This window comes from Ranitomeya imitator, chromosome 3, assembly GCF_032444005.1.
Source record: "Ranitomeya imitator isolate aRanImi1 chromosome 3, aRanImi1.pri, whole genome shotgun sequence".
Classification (NCBI taxonomy): Eukaryota; Metazoa; Chordata; class Amphibia; order Anura; family Dendrobatidae; genus Ranitomeya; species Ranitomeya imitator.
In genome coordinates this window covers 226,911,913-226,937,878 of record NC_091284.1, presented here as the reverse complement: position 1 = coordinate 226,937,878, position 25,966 = coordinate 226,911,913, and the positions used below count along the sequence as shown (strand labels likewise).

Here is a 25,966-nt window from a genome sequence, read left to right as displayed (position 1 = left end):
GGGCTTTCAGAATTGGTGAGTTGGTAAGTAATAACAGACGTAGTCAGGATTGGTTACAATACAAGAATGTGGTTTGCGAAGCAGACATGTTGTACTATTACATAGTAACATAGTTTTTAAGGTTAAAGTTCAACCCATATTCTAACCTAACTTGGTGGTTGATAAAATCCAAGACGGATGGTGGTGGCATAGGCTGATTAATTGAGCTACAAGCAGTAGAAGGATTGGTGGAGTGCCCAGGAATTAGCATGAGACAGTACTTGCAGGTGAGGGGACCAACGTGGGATTTTTGCTAATTCATGAAAATGGGTGGGCCCTGTCGCGTTTCCAGTTGTCTCAATCTTTAAAAGCTGCTTAGTGGCTTGTGGGGTGGATGGGTCAAAATTTGGTTCCCATTCTTTTAGGATAGGGGCGGCGATGGAGGCATCCAGATGGGGTCTGCCACCCAACATGGACATTGGGGGTTGGAGAGATTCAGGTTGTACGTTCATCCAATGTTGTTCTAAATGTTGTTATCCTTGGGTACCATAGTAGGGATATTGAGAAACATTGTTAGTTTTTTCTCTTCCTCCAGATAGACCATTATTGGTTTGGGTGCTTAGACATTTTTTGCCGATATGGGGAGCATTAAGGGCTGAAGGTACCGTCACACATAGCGACGCTGCAGCGATACCGACAACGATCCGGATCGCTGCAGCGTCGCTGTTGGTCGCTGGAGAGCTGTCACACAGACAGCTCTCCAGCGACCAACTATCCCAAGGTCCCCGGTAACCAGGGTAAACATCGGGTAACTAAGCGCAGGGCCGCGCTTAGTAACCCGATGTTTACCCTGGTTACCATCCTAAAAAGTAAAAAAAACAAACGCTACATACTTACCTACCGCTGTCTGTCCTCGGCGCTCTGCTTCTCTGGTCTGGCTGTGAGCGCCGGGCAGCCAGAAAGCAGAGCGGTGACGTCACCGCTCTGCTTTCCGGCTGACCGACGCTCACAGCCAGAGCAGGAGGAGAGCAGAGCACAGCGCTGGAGGACAGACGGCTGTAGGTAAGTATGTACTGTTTGTTTTTTTACTTTTAGGATGGTAACCAGGGTAAACATCGGGTTACTAAGCGCGGCCCTGCGCTTAGTTACCCGATGTTTACCCTGGTTACCAGCAAAGACATCGCTGAATCGGTGTCACACACGCCGATTCAGCGATGTCTACGGGGAGTCCAGCGACGAAATAAAGTTCTGGACTTTCTTCCCCGACCAGCGATCTCCCAGCAGGGGCCTGATCGCTGCTGCCTGTCACACTGGACGATATCGCTAGCCAGGACGCTGCAACGTCACGGATCGCTAGCGATATCGTCTAGTGTGACAGTACCTTAAGTGGCATGTTATGGTCATTGGTAAGGGGAAAAATGGTGGGGTTGATGAGGAGTGGGGGAAAGTGATTGAGGTGGTGTACGAGAAGTGGAAAAGGTCACCCTTTCCTTAGCCATGAGATTCCATCTTCATGGTTTCATACATTTTTCAATTGTAATTTCTTGTTTGTTCCAGGAATTGGGGTGGTATACTATTCTGTTCCTACTGTGAACTTATGCCCTAGAAACATGCATGGCTAAGTGTCCATACATGAGATGTGTCCGGTAATATTTTTATGCCTAATCCAGACACAATGATGCCAAACTTATGCACTGCATCGTCTTCTGAACTAGCTCCAGGACCAATGCGGGACAACAACTGATGCACCAGATGAATGGGACTGATCCCACAGAATTCTAAGGGATCAGTTTAAGATTAAGTTTAGATTATTAATTTTCCTCACTTATATAGCGCCATCATAATCCGCAGCGCTTTACAGACATCAGTATTGCTGTCCCCATTGCGGCTCACAACCTAAAATCCCCTATCAGTACGTCTTTGGAGTGTGGGAGAAAATCTGAGCACCTGGAGGAAACCCACGCAAACATGGGGAGAATATACACACTCCTTGAAGATGTTGTTGTTGTTGGTGAGATTTGAACCCAGGCCCCAGCGCTGCAAGGCTGCAGTGCTAACCACTGAGGCAAGATGGAGCCAGCCTCTTAAAATAGAGATGTATGGCCACCTACTCAATTACTAATACGCCAATTGTAATAAAGAAATTAGCCGAACTTTAGCCAAGAGCCACATCAGGCAGTTTTTATGGGCAGTAAAGTATAGATTCCTGGTAAACATATAATATTGGGCTACCCAGTTATACATTAGGGACCTTGTGTGGTATTTTATCCAGTAAACATCCATGATTGCAGTAAAAAATTGTTGTCTAGAACTGTAGCCTGATGGCCAGTAAGCACAACATATGACAAAAGTGAAAAATCAAATAAAAAATCTGGTCTAAATATGGAGAGTTATTTGGAATGGTTTCCTGATTAGTTACACAGGGTCCCATATCTGTACCTGAATGTCCCTGGCCCGTTCATATGACTGATACGCAACTTTCTCCTCCATGCTGGCCAGCTCCTGCTTAAGCAATGTCATTTCATTTTGATGAAGCTCTGTCAGGTCATTTAGCTGCTCTTCCAAACGTTCATACCTATATGGAATGAAAAACTGATGATGAGACATGGATCATTTCTTGACTTCATGATACTATTTACAGCCTCCCCTTTTTACAATAGTTATTGGAATAGGAGACGTTTTCTTTTAAAGGAAATTAAAGGGTTATAGTAAAATATGGCGATGTAAGAGTATAGCAAGTCTAACGTTTAGTTTTCCAATTTTGGTAAATCGCTCTTCCCCGACACAGTGTGTTTAAAAAAACAAAACAAAGAAGCAAACTGTCCTTGACACACACTCCGCTGCTTCCAGTGTTTGTTACTGTTACGTTAAAAGCACTACAGCCAATCAGTGAGCTGATTGGCTCATGCTGTCAATTTTGGCAAAGCCGCTGAGCTTATTTACTGGCTGCAGCGTTGTCAACAATAACAGGCTCAGCGCTAGACCAGGGAAGGGTGAGTAAAGCCCGTTCATTTGCATTATTCTAACCTGTAGCTGCAGAAGAAGGGTTTTCCCCAATCCTAGAAAACCCCTTTTTTAGGTTATTCTGAAACTGGACAATTCAGGCAATGACTCTTAGGCAGTGAAGCATTTTCAATAGTTTTCTAATGATTCACAGATAAATACACAAATACTTAGTATTTGTCCTAAATGACTCCTCTGCAGGTACACATTGTAAAAACACCACAGCTTTTCTGATTCAGCGTCTGTGGCTACAATGGATGGTGCTACAGCCCAGAGGAGATCTTACTTGGCTCTACTGTTAATTTTTACTCAGCTCTGCTTTAGCCCCCAAAATACTGCTGGTTGTTGTAGTGATTAAAAGGTGTTCACTGGGACTTTTTCTTAAACAATTAATTGATGGTGGTCCAAACTCTGTCTTCATTATTTATGTGGACACAGCATCGTATCGGATCAGGTGGCTATGCCAAGTACTATACCTTGTCCTTTTTCGAATATGAATGAACTAAAGTACCAGGCAAAGAGGCTTCAACAGGCATCGACAAGCGGCTAAGCCCATGTAAACTATGAAGGGGCCTCTCGGTGTTAAATAGTAGGGATCAGAGAAGTGAAACTCCTACCAACCAAAATGCTAATGAATATGTATGGAAAACCTCTGTAAAGGGAATCTGTCACCATGTTTTTGCCATCTAATCTGAGAGCAGCATAATGTAGGTCAGGTAACCAGGAAGGCAGATTTACTCTGTGCTGCTGAATTTTCAGGAAAAAAAAAAATCAAGGGAGCAAGATTTGTTAAAAGTGATTTAATGTCAACGCGTTTTGAAGTCAGACTCCTTCAGGACAGCCACATGTAACAGGTAAGAGGAACATGAGGTTGTCCTGAAGACGGAGTCTGTCTTTAAAATGCATTGACACTAAAGGGAACCTGTCACCCCCAAAATGGAAGTTGAGCTAAGCCCACCGCGATGAGGGGCTTATCTACAGCATTCTGTAATGCTGTAGATAAGCCCCCGATGTAACCTGAAAGATGAGAAAAAGAAGATAGATTATACTCACCCAGGGGCGTTCCCGCTGCGGTGGGCGTTGCGGTCCGGGGCCTTCCATCTTCTTACGATGACGTCCTCTTCTTGTCTTCACGCTGTGGCTCCGGTGCAGGCGTACTTTGTCTGCCCTGTTGAGGGCAGAGCAAAGTACTGCAGTGCGCAGGCGCCGGGCCTCTGACCTTTCCCGGCACCTGCAGCACTTTGCTCTACCCTCAACAGGACAGACAAAATACGCCTGCGCCGGAGCCGCGGCATGAAGACCAGAAGAGGACGTCATCATATGAAGATGGAAGGCCCCGGACCACGACACCCATCGGACCGGACCGCAGCGGGACCGCCCCTGGGTGAGTATAATCTAACCTTTTTTTTCTCATCTTTCAGGATACATTGGGGGCTTACAGAATGCTGTAGATAAGCCCCTGATGCTGGTGGGCTTAGCTCACCTTCCATTTTGGGGGTGACAGGTTCCTCACTTTTGACAATTCTTGGTCCTTTGATTTTTTAATGAAAATTCAGCAGCACAGAGAATCTGCTTTCCAGGTATCCTGGCACGTTGATTCACCGTGGATGCTGCAGCAGCCGATATCTGTCACACACAACCACACCAGGTGAACATAGCCTATATGTTTACCAATTCTGCCTACTTGGATCAGACCAATCACAGCTTTATCAGAAGGACATTATCACTAAAAGGACTAGTAAAACTGCTGCCACTGGTTGGCAGTTTTCTGTGTACACTGTGCATAGGCAGAAATCTGCCAATCAGTGGCGTGGGCGGGTTATACACAGCTCAAAATGCAGGTAACTAGCAGCAGATAAAATATTTTGTATCAAAATCACAGCAAGCAGCCCAGTAAGTGCCAGATTGCTGGAATCGGTCCCTACATTATGCTGCTCGCAGATGGGATTGCAAAAACCTAATGACAGATTTCCTTTGAGGACACTTTGGTTTGGTTTCAAAACTGTGTATCAAAATCTACTAACATTTATATGTAGAACTTCCCTTTCACATTTTAAAGGGAAACTGTCATGATACCGGATACCTGAAACTCTGCAGAATTTCAAAGAAAAAGATCACTAAAGGGTATGTGCACACGATGCAGATTTAGTGCAGAATTAGTGCAGAACTGCAGCAGATTTTTCTGCTGCAGAAACGCTGCAGATCTGCACTGTGATTTACAGTACAATGTAAATCAATGTGAAAAAAAAAAGCTGTGCACATGGTGCAGAAAAATCCGCGCAGAAACGCTGCAGATTTCAAAGAAGTGCATGTCACTTCTTTTGTGCGTTTCTGCAGCGTTTCTGCACCCCTCCATTAATAGAAATCTGCAGTGGTAAAAACTGCACTAAAACTGCACAAAATCCGCATCAATTCTGCACAAAAAACGCACTAAAACCGCATAAAAACCGCATCAAAAACGCACCTGCGGATTCTGCCAGGAGATGCAGATTTAGTGCAGAAAATTCTGCACCACATTTCCTACGTGTGCACATAGCCTAAAAGCGCAGTCAGGGAAAAGATGATTAATCCAAGAGATACAGTACTGTGCAAAAGTTTCAGGCAGGTGTGGAAAGAATGCTGCACAATAAGAATGCTTTAAAAAAATTAAAAAAAAGTGTTAATAGTTTACTTTTATCATAGACTGGGATATAATTAACAAAATAAAAAATTAATGAACAGAAGAGAAATCTAAATTTAATTCATATTTGGTGTGACCATCTTTTTCCTTTAAATGCGAATCTGTTCTTCAAGGTATATTTTAAATATTTTAATCTTAAATATCTTGGGAAACTAGCCATAGATCTTCTGTGTATGTAAACTTGCGCAAATCCTTCCATCCAATTCCAGACAGACTCGATCATGTTGAGATCGGGGCTCTGTGGGGGCCACATCATCACCCTGCTTCACTGATGCCTGCAGACACTCATTATTGGACCGCTCTGTTACAGCCAATACGTCACACTTTGACTCATCAGTCCAGAGCACTTGCTGTCATTTTTTCCGGCAACCCAGTTCCCATGTTTTCATGGTTAGTTGAGTCACGTGGCTTTGTTTACAAGAAATGGCTGCAATTCTTGCAAGAAAACCAATTCTGGAAAGACTTCTCTAAACAATAGATGGGTGTAGCTGGTTCCCACTGGTTTCTACCAGGTTTGAGCTGATGGCACTGCTGGATATCTTTAGATTTTGAAGGGAAGAAAGCATGATATGTTTTCATCATCTGAACTAAGTTTGCTTGGCTGATCACTTTGTCTATGCTCAATTCTTGGTGCTACTTCAAAAGAGCTTGAACACCACATATCTTGAAACCCCAGTCTGCTTTGAAATCTTTGCCTCAGATAGACCTTGCTGATGCAGTATAACTACCTTGTGTCCTGTTGCTGGGCTCAGTCTTACCATAGGTTATGACCTGTGACATGAAACGGTCTTGCACTCTATCGTGCAAAAGCATGTCTAAAGCATGTCTAAGCTGCTTTCACACATCAGGTTTTTTCTTTCAGGCACAATCCGGCAGTTTCAGGCACAATCCGGATCCGTTTTTTTCTTACGCCGGATCCGTTTTTTCCCCATACAGTTGTATTAGCGCCGGATTGTGCCTGAAGGCCATGCGTTTCATCCATTTTGTGCCGGATCCGTCCCTTCAGGCTTTTTTGCCGGACACAAAAAACGTCTCCTGCAACGTTTTTTGTGTCCGGCAAAAAAGCCTGAAGGGACGGATCCGGCAATAAACGCATGGAACGGATGTGTGAATGAACGTATCCGGCGACTGAATCCGTTTTTTATACATTGAGCATGCCCAGAAGCTTTGTTTTTGTTTCTGGCATGGGATCTCTCTCTCTCACGCATGCGCAGTACAGAGAGCCGGATCCAGCTAAAAAACGGATCCAGTGCATCAGTTTTTCACAATTTACACCGGATCCATTTTTTTGCAAATTTGCCGGATTTAGCCTGAAACCAAAAACCGGATGTGTGAAAGCAGCCTAATCTGAAATATATGAAATTTGAATAGCAAAATGGCTTTTGAACATTAGGAAAATATTTAAGAGACGCTTTGCACAGAATTTGATATAATCAAATAGTGTGAGCCCATCAACCGTCGTCAAGGTGGTCTCATAAAACTGATGGGTCCCTGACCCCCCTGTCCAAATGTGAACACTTACCGAAGGCCAATGACTGTATGCCTGGGTGAATGTGGACATTTTGCTATTCAAATTTCATATATTTCAGATTAGACATGCTTTTGCACGATAGAGTGGAACCTTTTTTGTATATTTATGTATGGAGGTAGCTGCTCCTGGTATGCAGCTATTCACACTAGTTTGGATGTGCGAGTCTTTTTTTTTTTTTGTCATTTCTATGGTAGCTGACTGACTAAGCACTCCTCCCATCACCATGTGGTTTTTAATTGCATCTCATCACACTTGGTCCTGGCCAACTCATATGTAGGCTTTGCTGAACAGAGGTGTCCACATTCACCCAGGCATACAGTCATTGGCCTTCGGTAAGTGTTCACATTTGGACAGGGGGGTCAGGGACCCATCAGTTTTATGAGACCACCTTGACGACGGTTGATGGGCTCACACTATTTGATTATACAGGTCCTTCTCAAAAAATTAGCATATAGTGTTAAATTTCATTATTTACCATAATGTAATGATTACAATTAAACTTTCATATATTATAGATTCATTATCCACCAACTGAAATTTGTCAGGTCTTTTATTGTTTTAATACTGATGATTTTGGCATACAACTCCTGATAACCCAAAAAACCTGTCTCAATAAATTAGCATATCAAGAAAAGGTTCTCTAAACGACCTATTACCCTAATCTTCTGAATCAACTAATTAACTCTAAACACATGCAAAAGATACCTGAGGCTTTTATAAACTCCCTGCCTGGTTCATTACTCAAAACCCCCATCATGGGTAAGACTAGCGACCTGACAGATGTCAAGAAGGCCATCATTGACACCCTCAAGCAAGAGGGTAAGACCCAGAAAGAAATTTCTCAACAAATAGGCTGTTCCCAGAGTGCTGTATCAAGGCACCTCAATGGTAAGTCTGTTGGAAGGAAACAATGTGGCAGAAAACGCTGTACAACGAGAAGAGGAGACCGGACCCTGAGGAAGATTGTGGAGAAGGACCGATTCCAGACCTTGGGGAACCTGAGGAAGCAGTGGACTGAGTCTGGTGTGGAAACATCCAGAGCCACCGTGCACAGGCGTGTGCAGGAAATGGGCTACAGGTGCCGCATTCCCCAGGTAAAGCCACTTTTGAACCATAAACAGCGGCAGAGGCGCCTGACCTGGGCTACAGAGAAGCAGCACTGGACTGTTGCTAAGTGGTCCCAAGTACTTTTTTCTGATGAAAGCAAATTTTGCATGTCATTCGGAAATCAAGGTGCCAGAGTCTGGAGGAAGACTGGGGAGAAGGAAATGCCAAAATGCCTGAAGTCCAGTGTCAAGTACCCACAGTCAGTGATGGTGTGGGGTGCCATGTCAGCTGCTGGTGTTGGTCCACTGTTTCATCAAGGGCAGGGTCAATGCAGCTAGCTATCAGGAGATTTTGGAGCACTTCATGCTTCCATCGGCTGAAATGCTTTATGGAGATGAAGATTTCATTTTTCAGCACGACCTGGCACCTGCTCACAGTGCCAAAACCACTGGTAAATGGTTTACTGACCATGGTATTACTGTGCTCAATTGGCCTGCCAACTCTCCTGACCTGAACCCCATAGAGAATCTGTGGGATATTGTGAAGAGAAAGTTGAGAGACTCTGGATGAGCTTAAGGCCGCTATTGAAGCATCCTGGGCCTCCATAACATCTCAGCAGTGTCACAGGCTGATTGCCTCCATGCCACGCCGCATTGAAGCAGTCATTTCTGCCAAAGGATTCCCGACCAAGTATTGAGTGCATAACTGAACATTATTATTTGATGGTTTTTTTGTTTGTTATTAAAAAACACTTTTATTTGATTGGATGGGTGAAATATGCTAATTTATTGAGACAGGTTTTTTGGGTTATCAGGAGTTGTATGCCAAAATCATCAGTATTAAAACAATAAAAGACCTGACAAATTTCAGTTGGTGGATAATGAATCTATAATATATGAAAGTTTAATTGTAATCATTACATTATGGTAAATAATGAAATTTAACACTATATGCTAATTTTTTGAGAAGGACCTGTATCAAATTCTGTGCAAAGCGTCTCTTAAATATTTTCCTAATGTTCAAAAGCCATTTTGCTATTCAAATTTCATATATTTCAGATTAGACATGCTTTTGCACGATAGAGTGGAACCTTTTTTGTATATTTATGTATGAAGGTAGCTGCTCCTGGTATGCACCTATTCACACTAGTTTGGATGTGCAAGTCTTTTTTTTAATCTTTTTTTTGTCATGAAACGGTCTTGCACAAACTCACTTTTGTAAGTGTTTGGCTTTCCTCACTGTCACGGGGTTACCGCGACAGAGAGGAACCAGAAGATCACAGTGGCTGATTGCTCCTACTCCTGTGCTGAAAAGAGACATTTCACCTTCTTTATAAATGGTGTTAATTTCTTTTGGCAGAACAGGGGTTAAGCGGCCATGTTGGAAGCTCTGGGAGTCTGAGCTCTCAGCTGAGCTCGGCCAGTCACTCCCATCCCCTTTATAATCTGGGTCCTGATTGGAAGCCATGTCAGAGGTAGCTTATGCTGCATAGCTTGGAGAGGTGTTTTGGTGGTTATATGAGGAGGAGTTTGGAGAAGCTATCTATGACTGTTGCGTGGGTTTGGACGTCTGATAATTCCCTTCACTCTTATTACTTTGTTTTTTCCCCATCCTTCACTCCCCGATGCATTCCTCTGTTATATGTGAGTGAATATTTGTATGCCTGGTATTTTTAGTTACCCTTGTTCGTGTTGCCTCGTTTCTCGGGTTGGTTTACTGCGGTGCACAGCAGCACCCCTCTTTCCTGGGTGAGGGAAGGGAACAGATGGAGGGCTGATTCAGGAGATAAGGCAAGAGTGGTGGTCCCAACATCTTCACCTTCAGAAGTATCCTGGGAAATAGGGCGAGCTATGGCGCCCCCTAGTGTTAGGGACAGGGAATGAGTCCCAGGTCACCCGGCAGCTGAGTTGTGACACTCACCCTGTTTTAAGCCTCCTACACAACTGACTGTTTCAGTTAATGATTGAGTTTCAACTTACATACGAAAATTATGACCAGTATCTCCTGTTTGGTGCATACAATACACTATAATACTAAAAAATACCTGACATAGAAAAATTGATGCTGTAATGAAGGTAAAGGGTCATCACCAAATACTGAATTTCATTTTTCTTTGTTCATTCACTTTGCATAGTGTTAATTTCGAAATAATCACTTCTATCTTTTAAAGCATTTCTCTCATACCTGCCTAAAACCTTTGCACAGTACTGTATCTCCATGCTTGTTTTTTCCCCATCTGTTCAGCTAGGCTGGCAGCTCTCTCCCTATACACATATGTAGGGAAAGATCTGTTAGTCATTTTGAGCAAACAAAGAAGCCAGTGGGGTCTTCCTTCCTTGGACTAGTCATCTCCTCCTTGGCTACACTTTCAACTAGGTTTTTCTTTCAAACACTGCAGCATTTCAGTGTAAAACATTGACGATTGTAATGCAGGAGCCATACATGCTGCTCAAGGTTCAAGTCGCATGAATCATGTGGCAGGTTCCTCTTAACACCCAGTTGCTTTTAGTTTGAACATTTTGGGATGATTCATTTCTTTATATATCTTTATTGCATCCAGAGCTTCACTTTTCTGACACAAAGCTCCATGTTCCCTCCATAGACAAAGAAAAAAGGATTGCCCGGCAGTGAAAAAGAACAAAACAGCAGAGCCATGAATGGAACAAACAAAACAACTATTTTGCCATTATGGAATATAAGGTATGGAACATAAGGTACGCTCCTCTCCTCCTGTTCCCGTCTTGTTGTTATCTAGGTGTTGTGAATGTTTAAATAAAGCTGGATTCTAGGTTTTTATAAAGAAAACTGAATTTTGTATTGCTTTAAATGTTTGTTGGTCTTATGATAAACATGAATATAATGGGCCAAATAATGGTCTATACATATATAACGAAATATAGTACATTTTATTATATATATCAAAATAATGCATAAAAATCACATTGACAAGTCAAATACTGTGAGCAAGTACACAGAGGGCAATCCAAGACAAAACAACAATATCCACCATAGTGGGACTAGCTGGGGGTGCCATTAAGTCAATGGTACTAGAGATGGAACACATGAAAAAACCTCAATAAGAGGGAACATAAATATACCTATGGTAAAGTATATAGATTGCTGAGACCGTGGATATCAAATTATATCTACACAAGTGGAAAAACTGTACCAATGTAACATCATTAATATAGCATAAGTTCCTTTCATAATGCACAAATAGTGGAGCTTGTATGAGCCTACCTATGTACAGTCACCAACTTGTGAGAAATATCACAACTGGTCATAGCATCAACAAATATTCATGTAGTACCTGTGGCCATAGCTAAAGCTGTTGTATCTCCCCTGCTGTCACACTGGTGGACTCGACGCGCGTTTCGCCACTAAGGCTTCGTCAGGAGGCGTGGCTAACATGAGGGAAGTGAGTTCCCTATATAGTGCTGTCTATTAGAGTGTATATGGAGCTGGTGTGTAATTAGGGCGTTAGTATGGCTATTGGCCACAGGATCAGCATATTCAAGGCCATACATTTTATTTTAACTCTGTTACAATTTGTCTTGACACACAATTTTTTTGTGTTCAAGGACCGCCCCTTCCTACAGCTCCCGGGCACTGCAATGGGGGCCACTTGTGCGCCCTCATGTGCAAATTTGTTCCTGCGCCTGTGGGAGAGGGAAGCGGTCCTTGACACACCAGGTCACAATCACCTCATCTCGCGGTCACGCTTTATAGATGATATATTTTTCATCTGGCAGGGCTCCAAATCGCAGTTGGAAAGTTTTTTGCAACTACTAAATTGTAACGATGTAAACATCAAATTAACATGGAAATACAGTAGGACAAGGATTGAGCTTTTGGACATTCTGATAATAAAAAAGATTGACGGAATGGTGGCTACAGATGTCTACCATTGTGCATTATGTACTTGCTCACAGTATTTGACTTGTCCATATGATTTTTATGCATTATTTTGATATATATAATAAAATTTACTATATTTCGTTATATATGTATAGACCATTATTTGGCCTCCTTTTTCAATCTATATAGTCCGGGATGCACTAAGCAACATTATTATGTTGCGGCAAATCTAGGACTATGTGGTGATAGGTAAAAGGTGTATACATCAATTGATGTTTTTGGGAGTTTTAATATACTGGAAGTATAAATTCATAGGTTTTGTTATGAATATAATGGGAGTTGGTAGTCAGGCTAATTTCATTAGCTAAACCAGATCTTTTACCTTCTGTGACTGATACATTGACTCAGAAGGGGGCTGGTTTAGCTACTAAACCTAGCCAGACTGCCAGTCCTATTTGTGCACTTCACCAATAGTGAGAGAAAGCTCCCTGCCTCTGCTAAAAAAAAAATCCGGAAGAGAGAGGGTCAGAAATAAGATGTGCATAAATGATAAACAGATTCCTTTTTATCTTGGAAATAAAATATATTTTTCTCCCATCAGACAAGTTTAAAATTCTAGGCTGATTAATTTCTTAGAGGAAATCTGTCCCGTTGTACATGTTGTCCTATCTGTAGACAGCATGGTACAGAGAAAAAGAAGCTGAGCAGAGGGGGTTTTATATGACGGAGTCCGGTAGGCGATCCTACTGGGAAGTCTGTCAGCTACTGAATAGGGCCGCCCACTGGACTCCTGACATTTCAATAAATACATTATGTATGTTTTACTGAAGCTCTTCCCATAAAAATCTGATCAGCTCCTCCTGCTCTATCTGCATGCTGATCACATACCATTTTAAATGATAGGTTCCCTTTAATACAGAGTTTATTTATACTCGCCAGAGATGAGTTTTTCGGATATAGAGCACATTATCCATTGCATGCACAAATTTGACTGAATTTTATCATTTCACTTTATGTGCCTGCAGCGGATGAAGAGCTTATTATCAGAGAGAGAGCTCCAGCCCTTAAGATATGTTAAGAAATCAGGAGTAAAAAATGACAAGGCGTGCAATAGTATTGATTCCCTTTAAAGTGTTTATCATGGAAAAATCAAGTCTCCTTTACAATATAAGTACGTAATGCAATCTGAGCTCAAATTTCCCTCACCAAGGCAGTATCAACACATGCAGTGGGGTATAGAAACTGTCGGCCTGAAAATGAACACGGAGAGTGTTACTGCTCCATCAGACGCCATATTTAGTGTTCAATGTGTAAGAAACGCTCTCCCCCCAACAAGCAGAGAAGGAGATACTAGGCCTAGAAAAAAGGTCTGCTTGAAGGTCTATCTAGAAGAATGGGGAATGTTCAGAAGGTGACAGAGCTCATTTCTTTAATTAAATAATAGTCTATGACCATCCAGCAATGCCATTATTGGTGCCTCCACCCAACGTAGCACTAACCTGTAGCGTTCTTCCTGAAGACATTGCGTCATATAGCTGTAATCTCTCTGCAGCTGGGATTTCAAATCGTCCATAGAATCTTCAAGGTGGCTCTGTCCTTCCTTGATTTCACATAGTTCCTCAAGAATAGCATCAAGGCCTCCATGGTGACTGTGATGATGTCCATCTAGAGTGTTTGACCTTGGGCTGCCGGGTCCTGCAGGTCCAGCCCCAGAGTTACTTCCTGCCCCTGCGGACCCCGAAGTAGCACTAGAGCACTCGTCATCACTCCCATATTTGGGGCTTGGTGCCAATGTTGCACTGCCACTTAGTGCCCTTGCGCCCCCCTGGCCCTCCCCATCTTCCTCCATACCATCTTTGAGGTGTGGGATATTATCAGCGCTGCCAAACTTGTTTCGGATAAGACTGGCAAACTCTCTAGGCTTTGACACTACGGCAGTATGAGTGACCTGAGATAGTCCAGAAAGGCCCCCCTTGACGCCTTCCACTACACCTCCACCAAAGCCGCTGATGCCTGCTCGCACATTTGCTCCAACATCTTTTAGCCCTTGCTGCATGTCCCTTAAGACATCTTTTGGCTGTCGTGATATGCCATTTTGTTCAATCTCCTTCAATTTCTTGTGATAATGTTCTAACTTCTTATGCAACTGAGCGATGGTCTGCGCAGATTTCTGATTCTTCTTCTCAAACACCTGAAGTGAAATAAGAGAAAGACAACTTAGTCTTATAAACACAATAAAACACCAGGGAAAAAAAAGGTACTTTTTCATGAACAGTGCCACACCTGCCTGCAGGTTGTGAACGGTATTGCAGCTCAGCTTCCCTGAAGTTAATACAACTAAACATGCAGGGAATAGATCGGGCAGCGTTTAGAGGCCATTATTTTCTAATCTTGGACGACTCTTTAGTGAATTACCTTTATGGAATATACAATAAAACAAATTAATCAAACAAGCTGAGGCTAGATAATGACAGTGAATATACCATAAACAGCAGGTGTGACTTTACTCATTATATTGTCCATATACTATTAATATATGTAGTGTATATAGGGAGAGCCCTGACAATCAGCTGCAGCAGCGCTGGGAAGAGCCGGCTGGGGGGTGGCGCTGGACTACCCTTCTCTCCAGACCAGATCCTCAAATTGCCTGGCAAGTTCCCTATGAAGTATCATGGACGAATTGGTGCCACTGTATTTTTAATTTATAACTACAATTAACAATCTGTTAGTGACCTTGATCTGAAAGGGAGTTTGTACCCTTTTATCTGCAATTTTTCTAAACTCCTAGGTTCCGATTTATGACCATCGGCCTCATCAAAACTAATCTGAAATACGATGTGATCATAATACAAGAGTTACAATCACCCAGTCAGAACAAGCTCGCTTACTAGTAATAAGTTAACTCGTTCTGCAGCCAAAAACAAAGCGTCTATAAAAGTCAAATGGTGCAAAATGATTAATGAAACCTAATTGCAAAAATTACTTTTAGCCTGAAAAATGTAATCAGTTGGAAAAAAACCCTGCCCTGAAGATGCCAATATCCTTTAAACCAGGCTCACTGGTATGAGAAAAGTGAAGTACATCGTATTTCATTCTATGGTTTATACATATCAGGATATAGTTTTGTGGGGTTTTTTTTAAATCTGATTTTTAGAAAAATTAAGTACGCCCTTAGGCCAGGTGCACACCACCATATTTTCCACCGACAAAACACTGGATTGCACTCAGACCAATGTTATTCTATAGGGCTGTTTACATGTTCAATTTTTACCTCAGACCAAAATGGTCCAAGGAAAAAAAAATTTGCAGCATGTTAGAGTTTGATTTAAAATTCAGATAGCACTTGACCATGTCAGTGAATGAGTGCATGGAAGTCATCGGACTGCACTATGGTGACATCCGAGTGCAGCCCGATTCCCCACACTGACACAGAGAAGATTGAGAAATTTTGTTCTCCATCTTCTGCTCAGTGTGCTCTGATTTTGCCACCTGAGAGAATCGGCGTACACTAAGCCGACACTCGGATCAAATTGTGATCACAGTTTGATCAGAGCGTCATTTGCATAATCGTCCCGATTCTCTCACATGGAAGAATCGATGGCCGTGTGCACCTGGCCTGACTGAACCCATAGAGTTAAGAGGATATTTAGAAGCCGGAGGAAAATATTCTAGACAGTTGGCCAAATTTCATAGGAATGGATGCCCCAGAAAATTCACCCAAGATCCGACCATGCAATGCTCCGTGAAATTGCAAAAAAACCCCAAAGAGCTACAGACTTTGAAGGCCATAGAGAGTATTACAATACAATTAATAAAAGACTGAACAAATATGACTTGTTTAAAATTGTTGCCTGGTGAAAGCCTATTTTTTATTAAAAAACAAACAAAACAAAAAAAAAAACACACAACATGGCAACGTAGTTGAAGTTTGCAAAGTTGCATCTGAACAAACCACAAGACTCCTGGAACAATGCCCTATGGCCAGATGAGACATGAGAAGTGGGGAGGTCTGGCTTTAACGCCCTGCGCCACATTTGGAGACGTCTGGCTATAACGCCCTGCTACCTAGACTTGCGGTGATGCGCATAACCTCATATGAATTCTAGCGTGGGAAAATATTCTGAAAAATTCTCATGCTAGAGTTCATATGAGGTTATGCCAGCAGGGGGCGCAGCACCGCAAGTCTAGGTAGCTATGTTCCCCTACATTCCATTCATTCTTCAGTTTTTACAGCCAGGGGCAACAGCTGCATTAGCAGGCTCCTTGTTGTAGAATTATTTAACCCCTTCAGATGGATTTACATTGTGAGACATGACTGTACCGACGGAGAGGTATGGGATATTGTGGTTTGTTTTTTTTACCTTTTTTTCAGAAGACAATGGTCGTGATTTGGATTGAGCGTATAATAAAGCTATTCCAACACCCTGTGTATTTATTTCATTAAAATACATTTTCATAATGTGCGTGCTTTTTTAACCCTTTATTAATATTGGATTAATAATAGGTAGGTGTCTTATTGACACCTCTCCGTTATTAACCAGGCTTAATGTCACCTTACATTAGCAAGGTGACATTAACCCCTTATTACCCCATATCCCACCGCTACAGGGGAGTGGGAAGAGAGGGGCTAAGTGCCGGAAATGGTGCATCTTACAGATGCGCCTTTTCTGGGGTGGCTGGGGGCAGATGTTTTTAGCCAGGGGTGGGCCAATTAATATCTGCCCTCAGTCACTGGCTTTCCCACTCTGGCGGAGAAAATTGCGCGGGAGCCCACGCCAGTTTTTTCTGTGAATTAACCCTTTAGTTTAACACCTACATCTCCTGGCGAGGTCCCTGCATCTCCGGTCTCCGGGCGTTGACAGCTTCTTCCAGCGTTGAGAGGTCACCGTTACTGCTCATTACAGTAATGAATATGGACCCGACTCCACTCCCATAAGGGTGGAGCCGCATATTTATCACTGTAATGCGGGGTAACGGTGACCACTCAACGCTGGAAGAAGCTGTCAGCGCCTGGAGACCGGAGATGCAGGGACCGCGTCGGGTGCAGGTGAGTATAATGGGGAGGGGGAGCGCTGCACCATATTCACCTTTCCTCGTTCCGACGCCACTCCGTCTTCCGCGTCCTCTGCAGTGACGCTCAGGTCAGAGGGCACGATGACGTGGTTAGTCCGCGCCCTCTGCCTGAACGTTAGTGAAGAGGACGCGGAAGACACAGCGGCGCCGGAACGAGGACCGGTGAGTATTGCAAGTGCCGGGGGACTGAACGACGAGAGGTGAGTATGTCATTTTTTATTTTTTTTTTAATCGCAGCAACAACGTATGGGGCAAATATCTCCATGAGCATCTTATGGGGCCATATTCAAATATTCAACGTTTGTGCAGCATTATATGGGGCAAATATCTCTATGCATCTTATGGGGCCATAATCAACGTTTGTGCAGCATTATATGGGACAAATATCTCTATGGATCATCTTATGGGGGCCATAATCAACGTTTGTATAGCACTATATGGGGCAAAAATCTATATGGAGCATCTTATGGGGCCATAATAAACGTTTGTGCAGCACTCTATGGGGCAAATATCATTATGGAGCATCTTCTGGGGCCATAATCAACATTTGTGCAGCATTATATTGGGCAAATGTCTCTATGGAGCATCTTGTGGGGCCCTTATTAATTTTTTTTTTTTACAACAAACTGAGGTCCATTTTTTCCTGAGTGTGCCAATACCCTACATATAATCGGGAAATATTTTTCAGGCACAGTGCAAAGCTCAGAAGGCAAGGAGCGCCAGATTTTACTTTTATGGTTTACAGGTGCCATAACCCACTGCGAGAGCCCCTGAGTTGGCAGAACAGTAGAACCCCCCAAAGGGACCTCATTTTACAAACTACACCTCTCAATGAATTCATCATATTGACACCACGGGTGTGTCACAGAATTTTATACCATTGAGCAGTGAAGAAAAAATAACTAGAATTTTACCATCAAAATTTTGTTTTAGCCCCAGATTTTACATTTTCATGCAAGAAGTGGGTAAAAATGGCACCACAATTTCTACTGAACGTGGCAATACCCCATATGTTGCTATACTGTACTACTTAGCCATACGGGGAGATTCAGGAGGGACGGAGCGCTATTTGCCTCCTGGAGCACAGATGTTCCTAGAACAGTTTGCAGACTCCATATATAGAGCCCCTAATTGCTAGAGGAGCAGAATCCCGCCTCAAGTGACTTCATTTTGGAAATTATACCCCTTTGGGAATTTATCTACAGGTGAGTGCTGATTTTGACTCCATGGGTATTTTCCAGAAACAAGCAGCAATGAATGTTGCCAAGTGAAAATTGCAAACTACCGTTGTGGTGACCAGTACACTGTAGTGACCAGTATGTTGCAGTCACCAGTACGTTATGCCCAGCCCGTGCTTCTGGAGGCATGCACACAAAAGTTTGGTGGGCTCTCGTCACTTCAGAAATGCCAAACGTGGACGCTATACAGTTAGGTCCATATATATTTGGACAGAGAAAACATTTTTCTAATTTTGGTTATAGACATTCCACAATGAATTTTAAACAAAACAATTCAGATGCAGTTGAAGTTCAGACTTTCAGCTTTCATTTGAGGGTATCCACGTTAAAATTGGATGAAGGGTTTAGGAGTTTCAGCTCCTTAACATGTGCCACCCTGTTTTTAAAGGGACCAAAAGTAATTGGACAATTGACTCCAAGGTTATTTCATGGACAGGTGTGGGCAATCCGTTCGTTATGTCATTCTCAATTAAGGAGATAAAAGGTCTGGAGTTGATTTGAGGTGTGGTGCTTGCATTTGGAAGGTTTTCCTGTGAAGTAAACATGCGGTCAAAGGAGCTCTCCATGTAGGTGAAACAAGCCATCCTTAAGCTGCGAAAACAGAAAAAACCCATCCGAGAAATTGCTACAATATTAGAAGTGGCAAAATCTACAGTTTGGTACATCCTGAGAAAGAAAGAAAGCACTGGTGAACTCATTAATGCAAAAAGACCTGGGCGCCCACGGAAGACAACAGTGGTGGATGATCGCAGAATAATCTCCATGGTGAAGAGAAACCCCTTCACAACAGCCAACCAAGTGAACAACACTCTCCAGGAGGTCGGCGTATCAATATCCAAATCTACCATAAAGAGAAGACTGCATGAAAATAAATACAGAGGGTTCACTGCACGGTGCAAGCCACTCATAAGCATCAAGAATAAAAAGGCTAGACTGGACTTTGCTAAAAAACACAGCACAGTTCTGAAAGAACATTCTTTGGACAGATGAAACCAAGATCAACCTCTACCAGAATGATGGAAAGAGAAAAGTATGGAGAAGGCGTGGTACAGCTCATGATCCAAAGCATAGCACATCATCTGTAAAACACGGTGGAGGCAGTGTGATGGCTTGGGCATGCATGGCTGCCAGTGGCACTGGGTCACTAGTGTTTATTGATGATGTGACACAGGACAGAAGCAGCCGAATGAATTCTGAGGTATTCAGAGATATACTGTGTGTTCAGATCCAGCCAAATGCAGCAAAACTGATTGGTCGTCGTTTCATACTACAGATGGACAATGACCCAAAACATAAAGCCAAAGCAACCCAGGAGTTTTTTTTTTAAAGCAAAGTGGAATATTCTTGAATGGCCAAGTCAGTCACCTGATCTCAACCCAATTGAGCATGGATTTCACTTGTTAAAGACTAAACTTCAGACAGAAAGGCCCCCAAACAAACAGCAACTGAAAACCACCGCAGTGAAGGCCTGGCAGAGCATCAAAAAGGAGGAAACACAGCGTCTGGTGATGTCCATGAGTTCAAGTCTTCAGGCAGTCATTGCCAACAGAGGGTTTTCAACCAAGAACTAAAAATGAACATTTTATTTAAATTTTTTAATCTGTCCAATTACTTTTGGTCCCTTTAAAAACAGGGCGGCACATGTTAAGGAGCTGAGACTCCTAAACCCTTCATTCAATTTTAATGTGAATACCCTCAAATGAAAGCTGAAAGTCTGAACTTCAACTGCATCTCAGTTGTTTTGTTTAACCCCTTAGTGACCGAGCCAAATTTTTGAAATCTGACCAGTGTCACTTTATGTGGTAATAACTCTGCAATGCTTCAACAAATCCCAGTGATTTTGAGATTGTTTTTTCGTGACACATTATACTTTATGATAATGGTAAATTTTGTTCAACATTTTTTGTGTTTATTTATAAAAAATATCAAAAATTTTAGAAAAATGTTAAAAAATTAGCAATTTTCTAAATTTGAATGATTATCCCTTTAATCCAGATGGTCATACAACAGCAAACCATTAATAAATAACATTTCCCACATGTCTGCTTTACATCAGCACCATTTGTAAAATGTTATTTTATTTTGTTAGCATTTTAGGAGGTTTAAAAATGTAGCAACAATTTTTCATTTTTTCAAAGAAATTTACAAAATTTATTTTTTTAGGGACTTATCCATGTTTGAAGTGACTTTAGGGGTCCCATATATTGGGAAACCCCCAAACGTGATACCATTTTAAAAACAGCACCCCCAGACATATTGAAAACTGCAGTCAGGTAGTTTATTAACCCTTCAGGTGATTTACAGGAATTAATGCAAAGTGGTATGACAGAAATGAAAATGTGTATTTTTACCACCTAAATGTTGCTAACTTCTAAACAGATTACTACAGCTGTCAGACTCTAAGGCCACTATTTGGTCATGAATTGCCATGGCAAACATCAGGACCACACAATCATGATCTGAGGGCACCAATTGTGACAAAGAAGAAGCCCCCACACACTGTTAACCATTTATAATGATGTAGTCACTATTGACAGCAGCATCTAAGGGGTTAAACAGATTTAGATGGTGCAAATACTGATCATGGCGGATACAGCAAGTTGTCAGCTATAGTGTACAACCGACAGATGCTGGATTGTCATCTGTATGGGGAGGCTATTCTCTTATATCTCAGGTCAGTTAAAAGACGTATTGGCGGTCATTAAGGGGTTAAAATTCATTGTGGTAATGTCTATAACCAAAATTAGAAAAATGTTGTCTCTGTCCAAATATATATGGACCTAACTGTATGTGGTTTAGGTGCATTGTGGGGATCTGAATGGACGGGGCATTTGGATTTTGGATCACAGAATTTGCTGATTTTCCTTTGGCGGGTGAGGAACCATTTTTCTTTTCCAGAGCCTTTGTACTACTAGTAACGTGAGCCCCCTATATTTCCGTTAACAGATGACAGTCCTGAGAGGTGGCTAGCTTTTTTTGTGGATTGAGTTGAAGCTTTTATTGGGAACATTTTACATAACATTTGGGATCATATTTATCCTGCACTCTACACTGCACTGTTGTGAATTCTGTGGCTGAATTCACTCCTGTGGTCACAAGTGGTACTGCAGCTTCTGAGCTTCCTCCCTCAGGTGTTCTGGTGAGCTCGTTAACTGCTTCATTACTTAACTCCGCCTGATGCTGCTATCCTTGCTCCTTGTCAATGTTTCAGTGTTGGATCTGAGCTTCTCCTGATTGTTCCTGTGACCTGCTGCTCTGTATAGCTAAGTGCTTTTTGCTTTTTTGTTGCTTTTTTTCTGTCCAGCTTGTCTTTTGTTTTGCTGGAAGCTCTGAGACGCAAAGGGTGTACCGCCGTGCCGTTAGTTCGGCACGGTGGGTTTTTTTTTGCCCCCTTTGCGTGGTTTTGCTTTAGGGTTTTTTGTAGACTGCAAAGTTCGCTTTACTGTCCTCGCTCTGTCCTAGAATATCGGGCCCCACTTTGCTGAATCTATTTCATCCCTACGTTTTGTCTTTTCATCTTACTCACAGTCATTATATGTGGGGGGCTGCCTTTTCCTTTGGGGAATTTCTCTGGGGCAAGTCAGGCCTATTTTTCTATCTTCAGGCTAGCTAGTTTCTTAGGCTGTGCCGAGTTGCCTAGGTAGTTGTTAGGCGCAATCCACAGCCGCTTTTAGTTGTGTTTAGGATAGGATCAGGTGTGCAGTCTACAGAGTTTCCACGTCTCAGAGCTCGTTCTTGTATTTTTGGGTATTTGTCAGATCACTGTGTGCGCTCTGATCGCTAAGCACACGGTGTTTCTGGATTGCCTTCATAACACCTGTCATTAGCAAACATAACACTGCACTTACTTTGGGGTTTCCATCTAAATCTCTGAGTGATGTTATTCAGATAAAACCCCTGAGGGATCCATTCACTATAATGAAGAAGCAGATTTACTCTGGACTCCTTCTGGCCTCTGTTCTGCGGTGTCCTTTTCAGAAGTGCATGAAGAACTGCGGCAGATGGAACTTGTATGCACGCCTAAAAAGTTGGACACCGCTGGATCACTGGTCCGATGGTGTCTACAGTGCCTCCATCTGCCTCTTTACAGGGAATCTCCACCAGGGTGTTGTGACTAGGCAATTCAGTACCACAGTGGACATAGAGGTCAGAGCACATACAGTGATCTGACAATAACCCAAAAACATAGAACGAGCTCTGAGACGTGGGAACTCTGTTGACCGCAATCCCTAATCCTCTCCAACAAACACTAGAGGCAGCCGTGGATTGCGCCTAACGCTCCCTATGCAACTCGGCACAGCCTGAGAAACTAGCTAGCCTGAAGATAGAAAATAAGCCTACCTTGCCTCAGAGAAATACCCCAAAGGAAAAGGCAGCCCCCCACATATAATGACTGTGAGTTAAGATGAAAAGACAAACATAGAGATGAAATAGATTTAGCAAAGTGAGGCCCGACTTTCTGAACAGAGCGAGGATAGGAAAGGTAACTTTGCGGTCAACACAAAACCCTAAAAAAAACGCAAAGGGGGCAAAAAGACCCTCCGTACCGAACTAACGGCACGGAGGTACACCCTCTGCGTCCCAGAGCTTCCAGCAAACAAATAGAAAAGCTGGTCAGAAAAACAAAAAACAAAATAGCAAAGGAAAACTTAGCTATGCAGAGCAGCAGGCCACAGGAACGATCCAGGAGGAAAACAAGTCCAATACTGGAACATAGACAGGAAGCCAGGATCAAAGCACTAGGTGGAGTTAAGTAGAGCAGCACCTAACGACCTCACCACATCACCTGAGGGAGGAAACTCAGAAGCCGCAGTACCACTTCCCTCCACCAACGGAAGCTCACAGAGAGAATCAGCAGAAGTACCACTTGTGACCACAGGAGGGAGCTCTGCCACAGAATTCACACCACCAGGGTTTCCATCTGAATCACGTATTTCAGAGATTTACACGGAAACCTTGGGTGTAAGCGCTCAAAGCAGAGCTCAGGATAAATGCGAAAAAAAAACAAAAAAAACAGCAGGTTAAAAATTGGTTTTATTTAATTTTTATGCTGTTCCTCGTGCGGTATAAGTGATTAGTCGACTTTATTTTTTGGGTCAGTGAGATTACAGCGATACCAGATTTATATTGGGTTTTTATATTTGGCTGCTGTCACACACTAAAAGACTCTTTTCATTGCAAAAAATAGTTTTTGCATCACCACATTTTGAGAACTATAATTTTTTATTGGTACCATTTTGGGCACACGTCATGATCGCTTTCTACTCCAATTTTAGTGAGGCAGAACGAACAAAAACCAGCAATTAAGTAATTTCTTTTTTTTGGGGGGGAGGGGGGGGAAGAGAGAGAGAGAGAGTTATGCCATTCAGTGTGTGGTAAAATTGATAAGGCAGCCTTATTCTTCGGGCTTTTACAATTACAGCGATTCCTCATTTATTTTTTTTTTTTTTTTTATGTTCTGGCGCTTTTACACAATAAAAACTATTTTATAGAAAAAAATTATTATTTCGGCATCTCTTTATTGTGAGAGCTATAGCTTTTATTTTTCACTGATGGAGCTGTGTGATGGCTTGTTTTTTACAGGACAAAATTATGTTTTTAGCGGTACCATGTTTATTTATATTCGTCTTTCTTATCGCGTTTTATTCCACTTTTTGTTCGGCGGTATGATAAAGCATTGTTTTTTTGCTTTTTTTAATTTATTTTTTTAATGGCGTTCACTAAAGGGATTAACTAGTGGGACAGTTTTATAGGTTGGGTCATTACGGACGCGGTGACACCAAATGTGTACGTTTATTATCTTTTTTTTTCATTCAAATATTTATTTAGAGATACAATCTTTTGATTTTTATTATTGTTTTCTATTTTTATTTTTTTTAATATTTTTACAATTATTTAAAAAAAATTTTTTTTTTTTACTTTTTTCTAAATTTTGTTTTCACTTTATCCTACTATGGGACTATCATTTTTTGCAGGCTGATCGCTCCTACAGAATGGAGATGCAGCAGCCTCCCCCATGCTGCAGGAACTGTCAGCTCTGCACTGACAGACAATCTTACTCATCATGCACTGCGCATGATCAGCAAGTTTGCCAAGTCAAGTTTGCCAAGTCTGGTGGCCCGGATGTCGTGATGACGACATCGGGTCACCATGGCAACGATCGGGACCCCGTATCTCGCAGCATCTCCGATCCAAAGGCACTGACTTCCGGAATGCTTTGATCATGTTCGACTGCAGAATTTCGGGGGTTAAAGTGCCGGGAGCGGTCTGTGACCACTCATGGCACATAGTGCTGAGTGTCAGCTGTCAAAGTTAGCTGACACCTGGCGACGATCGCCCGCACCCCCCACCCCCCCCCGTGTACACAGGCGATTGCTCAGGCGTAATGTTCTGTCCATGGTCAAATAGGCCCAGGGCACGTGGATGGAATATTACATCCGATGTCAGAAAGGGGTTAATAATGAAGCTGTAATTGTGTTGTTTTGTCAGAGGAGATTTTACTTACATAACTGTAAGGCCTTAGGCTTCGTACCCAAGTTGAATTTTTGGTGGTTTTTGTCAGCGGCGTATTTTCAAAAAAAAATGCAAGTATTTACATAATAGTCTGATAGAAAGATAGAAAATCTGCAACGTCAAAAACTCACCAAAAGCCCATAGTGAGAACATAATTATAAAATAAAAACCCTTATAAAGTTATGTGCTGATACATACGCCCGTAGAATTCATAGTTTGTGTACTTTTTGTAAGAATAACCAAAGCAATTTTAGGATCTATCTTTTGGACAAAACATTTAGGAGTTTGTATGTTCTCCCCGTGCTTGCGAGGGTTTGCTCCGGATTCTCCCGTTTCCTCCCACACTCCAAAGAGGAAACAGATTGTGAGCCCCAATGGGGACAGTGATAATGTCTGTCAAGTGCTACAGATTATGATGGCGCTATATAAGCAAAGCATAATAAATAATAAAGGAGAATGAATACCTGTTTGATGCGGGCAGCTTGTTGTCGGTCTGCGTTATTAGCCAACTTTAGATACTCGGCAACATTGTCATCTCGTGCCTCCTGCTCAATCTTAATCTGTTCTGTTATCTTGAGGATCTTTTGATGTAAATGGTCCATTGCGGCTTTGGTGCGCTGTGGATCTGGAGCCCCTTCAGGGACTTCCAGACTGATGTTTCCCTCTGAACCTCCATGAATTGCACTTGGGGGGAGACTCAGGCTACTTAAATCCCCCTTATCCGGCAGCTGAATAATCACAAGACAGAAAGGATAATATAAATGAATTGATCACAAACCAAACCTAAGCGTAAAACTACTATAAACTCAGAAATGAACACACAATGGTTTCCGTCTCATCTAGTACAAGGAGCAGTTTGCTTTTAATGATCAGAAAATGCCAATAAACTTGAGGTTCAGTCTATGGAGGTAATCCCTTCCCCTTTGACCTCGGGACCCGCAGCTGTGTCCTCATTTCATTTTAGAAAATGGTAAAAGATTTCTGGCTGCTGAACAGAACATTGAATGTGGAGCTCATAGGAAAAAAAAGCGCATTTCAATAACG

The 25,966-nt window shown here is 42.3% G+C and overlaps 1 protein-coding gene and 1 long non-coding RNA gene across 3 annotated transcripts in view; one reads left to right on the top strand and one right to left on the bottom strand.

Moving 5' to 3' along the window:
- Positions 1-25,966, bottom strand: part of TMCC2 (transmembrane and coiled-coil domain family 2) — a 76,099-nt gene that overhangs the window by 2,634 nt on the left and 47,499 nt on the right. For both annotated transcript variants that reach the window (XM_069756211.1, XM_069756212.1), the window contains 3 exons: positions 25,387-25,650; positions 13,598-14,289; positions 2,419-2,554 (listed from right to left, as the gene is read on the bottom strand). In XM_069756211.1, coding sequence (XP_069612312.1) covers positions 2,419-2,554; positions 13,598-14,289; positions 25,387-25,650 — 1,092 coding nt within the window. The remainder of the gene's footprint in view (positions 1-2,418; positions 2,555-13,597; positions 14,290-25,386; positions 25,651-25,966) is intronic.
- LOC138669603 (uncharacterized) overlaps positions 1-25,966 on the top strand; it is a 95,290-nt gene that overhangs the window by 28,280 nt on the left and 41,044 nt on the right. The window contains exon 2 of the long non-coding RNA XR_011319202.1: positions 10,843-10,940. This is a non-coding gene — a long non-coding RNA (uncharacterized lncRNA). The remainder of the gene's footprint in view (positions 1-10,842; positions 10,941-25,966) is intronic.